Source organism: Antrostomus carolinensis, unplaced genomic scaffold (genome assembly GCF_000700745.2).
Source record: "Antrostomus carolinensis isolate BGI_N321 unplaced genomic scaffold, ASM70074v2 scaffold48965, whole genome shotgun sequence".
NCBI lineage: Eukaryota > Metazoa > Chordata > Aves > Caprimulgiformes > Caprimulgidae > Antrostomus > Antrostomus carolinensis.
In genome coordinates, this window is record NW_010318020.1 from 10,024 (window position 1) to 15,675 (window position 5,652).

A 5,652-nucleotide genomic window follows, 5' to 3' on the forward strand; every position below is an offset into this window, starting at 1 on the left:
GCAATGAAGACATCTACATAAAAGCCCAACTGCAATGTTGTGCTATACACTGTGATTCCTATTGGGACATCATCTTTATCGGATGAAGGGAATGATAGTAAAAGAAAAGCTTGCATTTATCCAATTACTCTCCATCTCTAGGGTCCAACCCTCATTTGCCAGACTAAACACATTTAATACTTCGCTGGGATCCTGTTTTATTGTTTTGATAGTAGTGAAATTTATTACAAGGGGCTGGAAGGTATGCATGAAAAATTAATACTGCTACCAATAAGAAGAGAAATAGCGACATATTAATTTGCTGGATTCTACAAATGAGCTTTCAAATTAAAATTCAGTTCACAAGCAGCTGAAAGCTTTAACAAGTTTCTTTGGTTATCTGATCTTCTTTTCAGAGGACTTTGATAGGGCCTGGAGAGTTCACTGAAAACATTCGGTTTAATAGGTTATTCCTAGTCAATGGAATTGCTTTGGGGCAAGGGTCTTATCTAGACATTCGTTTGCACAACTCTGCTCATCGCTGGTGCAGCATGAATGTCACGTAGATCAATAGACTCGGGCATGAAATATGTGAGCTGGGAAAAATCCAGCTTAGCAGCTTCTCCCTCCCACATGCCAGCACGTATAGATGCAAACATAAATTTTATACACATATTGTAATGAATCAAAGCTTAAATGTTCCGTGTGGAAATTACCACCCGGACAAAAAAGAGACACCATTTTTCATCAGGAAAAAAGAGATCTAAAAGCAGCACTAATTAAGTGTAATGACATTCACCGGTAGGCTTTGCATGACCACTGATTGTTTTGTCACGGATATTTATTTTCATTTCAAAGACTGAGAGGAATCAAATCAAACAAAATAATCTGACCTCAAAACCATAAAAAGCCTGGTCACACAGTAAGATCACATCTATTTAACCCAACCAGTTTGAGAACAACCTTAACCATCTGAATAAGGGAAACTGGTGCTGAGACCGTGACCAAGACTGTCCTCTTTGATTTCCTTCTCCTACCCCTATATTTTGCCCACATGCATGCACCTTGGTCTACCCTAGGGATCTCTGAGCCCATGGCAGAGGTCAAGGATTGCCCAGAGCGCTGCTTCTCCACTAACCTTTCTCGCCTCGCTTCTTTTTAGTCCTGTCGATGTGGTCCTTGAGCTGGATGCGGACCTGCCTTTCGTTGGGCTGGTCTCGGATGAAGGGGTGCTTCATCAGCTGCTCTGTGGTTGGTCTCTGGCTGTGGTTCTTCACTAGGCAGCTCTCAATGAAGGACTGAAACTTTTTAGACCTGGATAAGGACAGAAAAGGAAGGTACAGAAAAAAACCAAGTAACTATATTGATTCTTGTATTAGAAAGTGAGAAGTATGTGGGTATTCTGTGTGATCTCATTTAGGTTCCTGCTCCGGCAGGGAGATTGGACTGGATGATCTTTCGAGGTCCCTTCCAATCCCTAACATTCTGTGATTCTGTGATTTGAGAAGACCCTTGGGCTGCTACACAGCTCTTACTCAGATGCAGCCTTCCAAGAGGGTTCCCATGACTTCTCTGTTGATGCTCAGCACCATCTCCAAGCAGCACCATCACATGTGCCCTCTATCACTTTCTCCTCTCCTACTCTTCCCATGCATGCTCCTATCTATACCTTCCTGGAGCACTTATAAGAAACCATCAGTCTGCTGAGCCTGGAGAAAGTTGTGAACCATCAGAATGAGCCAGATGTCACCAATGGCAACCAAGAAAATGCAAGGAACTGTTCCTCCTCCCTTCCCCTTCCCCTGTGAAAGTGCAGGTAGAAACGAGAGACAACACATACAGATATAAATGCAATTCCTTAATGGATTGTTTCTCATATTTTGTGGCCCTGGGCACTGTTTCAAGAGATGTAATTCTCTGAAGATGAGTGGGACAAGCTAGGTTGATGGGTTTTTCTAGATTTAACCACCCAAAGTTAAATGGCTTGTTAAAGCTCGGACAACCTCTGGGTGATCCTCGCTGCCTGCAGCCCTTCCCTGCTCTCACAGGGAGATCCAGTGACGTTACTGACCCAACAGGTCCCAGGGGCCACCATGCCCTGGTCCCTCTGATGACAGACCCAGGTGAATGGGACATGCTCTTTGGGCAGTATGGCTTGGGCAGAGGTGGGAACAGCCCGCTCCTCACAGCCCGCCTTTCCACAAACAGTTAAATTCCATCTCAGCTAAAATAATTTCAGCCAAATCTTTAATAAACAAATTTACCTTAGCCTCAAGTGTTGCATATCAAAAGTTTTCCTGGAATTAATTTCACTGCATTATAAACCCAAGAGAACAGGGATTTACAAGAAGGAAAGATGTTGACAGGCCGTTATACTCTATGTTGCTTTAGCAAATAGGAAAATTAGTGTAAATTAACGTCAGAAGCTAACAGATACTACAGAATTGCATTAGAAGTAAAACAATAAGCTTTCAGGGATTTTACTTTTAAGCTGTCAGACTAAAAGTGATTTATCTTTTAAGTGCTAATCCGTACAAATTGAGATGCAAAAATAAAATACGCAACTGGATCCAATTAAATCCTTCCTTCAGCTTTATTAATGAGCAAATCTTCCTTCCCCACCTTGCCTCAAGAAACCCTGTGTCGCAGTGTATTCCAGAAGGGACAATCCACGTGATGCACCAAAAAAAAATCTGCTTCTAAAATATGATTCTCCTCTGTTGGTATGAAGCTGGAGAGACTCCAGTCCTGGGTACATGATCCAGAGCACCCACAAATACAGTTAAGGTGAAGGAGCTAAAAAGTTATCCTCCAGTGAGTGATGGGTTTGCCCATCTCTTGGGGATAGAGGTCCCAGTGCCCTGCAATGCCCTAAGACACCTTTCCATCCTTGAGCAGGCACACAGGTCAGCCCATCTTCACAAACCACTTGGTTCCTCCAGCTCCTGGGTTTGCAAAGCTTTTAAATAAATGTTTGCAAAGTCTTTGCAGCTGCTTGGATGAAAAGTGGTATCACAGTGTAAATATCACCTCATTAACGAAGAGGTTTTGTCATCTCTTATAAGGCAGGAAGTGTTTATAGGAACGACATCACTCTAGTTCAAATTCATTCTTCCTGCGAGATGTGGGAAGAAGAAAATAAAGCTTTGTAGCTGTCTGGCTTTAATTGGGAAGGAAAATGATACAAAAGACTCTTAAATTTCACAGGAAGACAGCACTATTTTACAAGTGAGTTCAAGGATTTAGTAGGCAACAGAAGTATTTTCCTCTCTGGGATTTTTGATCTGGGGCAGTGCCCATGCCTGCTTTCCCTCTCAGCTTTCCCTGACTTAACCTCCAAGGTGCTGGAGTCACTTTGCTGTTTCTTTCACGTAATGAAAAAGACAGTCTGCCCCCTTGGTGTATTCTCACATCTCGCTGCATGCAGAAGCAAGGATGAACTCCAGGTTCATGTTGAACCTTTCTTCATTTTGCTTTTTCTGTTGTGATCTGTGTTTGTGAAAACCACTGCCTGCCAGGGAGCCACTGTGAAAGTCTGGTCAAACATCTCCAGTCTTCTTGAGTTGGGCTTGCAGAGAGCTCCAGGACCCATTCTGGCCAGATCCAAAACCTCCAGCTGAGAAATGAGCTGAGGACAGCAAGTGCCCAGTGAAAATGATGAAAAAAAAATGCTCTTAAGGAATCAGTGGAGTCTTACTGGCTTGGAGCTTCATCTGGGTCCTCTGGAGTTTCTCATTGCAATGAAAGCTTGGAAGATGGATATAGGTTGGAGCTGCCCAAGGTACATGTGCCTCAGCTCTGCTGGAGACCAGGAAACCCTGGTTGCTCATGGAGGAGTAGCAGAGGCCAGATGAGCACCATGCTCCCCTGGAGAAGTTCAAAGCTGGAGTTTCATTAAGCTATGACTTCCAAAGCAATCCCTCTCTCAAAGGACCCAGGATCCTATCCCCGGGAGCATAGTCCTGGGCAGATCAGCCGACCCTGGGTAGACACCATCATGCTTCACTACCACAAGACATGCAACCAGCCATGCAAGGGGAAGGTGGTGCCAAGCAACACCCCAGCTTGCACAAAGCACATCCCGGTATCTCAGAGCAGCGAAGAAAATACAACTTCCACCCCAGCTCTGTTGTCTCCTGAAGGAGATGGGGAAATGTTCTGCTCAAAACCTGCTTTCATCAGCTCTCCTTTGCCTGGAGGCTGAGGAAGCCTTTGCTGAATAAACAGCACTTTTGTATGAAAAATAAACTCTGAAGTCTTACAATCCATTTTGTGCTGTAGCAGTGAGAGCATAATGAAGTAAGAGACTGGTGATCTGGCAGAAAACAAGCATATCAACTATTTTCTCAGCTGACTAATAGTATCCTCAAAAGGCTGTGCAAGGACACCAAGCATCTTTGACACCCTCTGCAGAGTCAGCTGGGCAAGGTCCCTCTCCTCCTGGTTTGGTACTGGAGCAGCTGATAATCAGGCTGACAAAATGAAGATGCCTCCTGCCAAAACTTGCATGAGTTTTTAGGGGGCTGGTCCTAAAACCCCAACACCATACATGTGACAGAGGAGTCCAAGTCTCTCTCACTCCTCTCCCAGCAACAAAATACCTGCTGCTTTGGCACCAAGTCTTCTCAATACTTGGCAATTATTATTCTCATTTTTGTTGTTGTTTTTGTTTTTGCCACCTTCAAAAAGATAATAAGCATAATTTCAAGGAATAAAGCAAAGCTTCCGTCTGTGAGCTCAGCCCATCTGGGAGCAAGGGGCAGTGCTGCCTCTCTAACATCTGGCAGATCTTTCCTGACCAAACCACTGAACCTGGAGCAGGCAAACAGCACAAACCAAAGATGAGTGTTTTTAAGGACTCCAGTTCCACCAGTACAGAACATACAGTAACAAAACAACATCTGCTGGGCTTCAGGAATATTTTTCCTACGGGTTTTTATTGGCATGCCCTGCTCTTTTTTCTTTTTTTTTCCCTTCAAAACAGTGATGTATTTTTCCTGTAAAATTTTAAAATAAAGCCCAAACTAAGTATAAATCTCCGCATTCCTGGGCCTTCAAGATAAACTATCCTTTTTTTTTGGCGTGGATACATGTTTCCACTTGAAAATGGAACCTGCCTGGAAAGAAACAGGAGCCAAGCAAAGTGTCATTTGGCTTCAGGCTACACAAACCGCCTCGGAAAAGCCGACTCCATACTGCAAAATGGCAGCATGAGAGAGCATTCTCCTCTCTGCCCACCCAGGAAGCTCTCCTTCCCACAGTGAGAGACTCCTTCAGATCACATTGTCTCTCCCTAGGAGATCAAGACCCAAACCTGCACTCACCAGAGTGATACTGGAGACCATCACCAACCCCAGAAGCTATATAAATGGAACCACTAAATCCCCAGCACGCCCGGGCTGCAGAAACAAGTTGCTCCAGAAATGTTTTTACAGTCGTTGAAGATTGAGAAAGAGACTCACCACTTCTTTGATTTCAACCTTGGGGCCGGGTTGCGGGGGATGAGGAAGAGGGCTCTCATGGGATGCATGTCACAGAGAGCTGCAATGGGCAAGAAGAGGCATTAAACATGGCACAGCATCGCACAGAACCCCTGGGTTTCCTAAAGAGAAGCTACACGCCCAGCTGGGGAGACCCAAGTTTCCTCTTGTCCTGGTTTTTAGCTGGAACAGA

General features: G+C 44.4%; 1 protein-coding gene across 1 annotated transcript in view; it reads right to left on the minus strand.

The window, feature by feature from the left end:
- The window catches only part of LOC104525570 (traf2 and NCK-interacting protein kinase-like), a gene marked incomplete at both ends in the record, with an annotated part of 7,388 nt that extends 1,868 nt beyond the window's left edge, over positions 1-5,520 (minus strand). The window contains 2 exons of the mRNA XM_010168763.1: positions 1,118-1,293; positions 5,442-5,520. Coding sequence (XP_010167065.1) covers positions 1,118-1,293; positions 5,442-5,520 — 255 coding nt within the window. The remainder of the gene's footprint in view (positions 1-1,117; positions 1,294-5,441) is intronic.
- Positions 5,521-5,652: the final 132 nt, after the last annotated feature.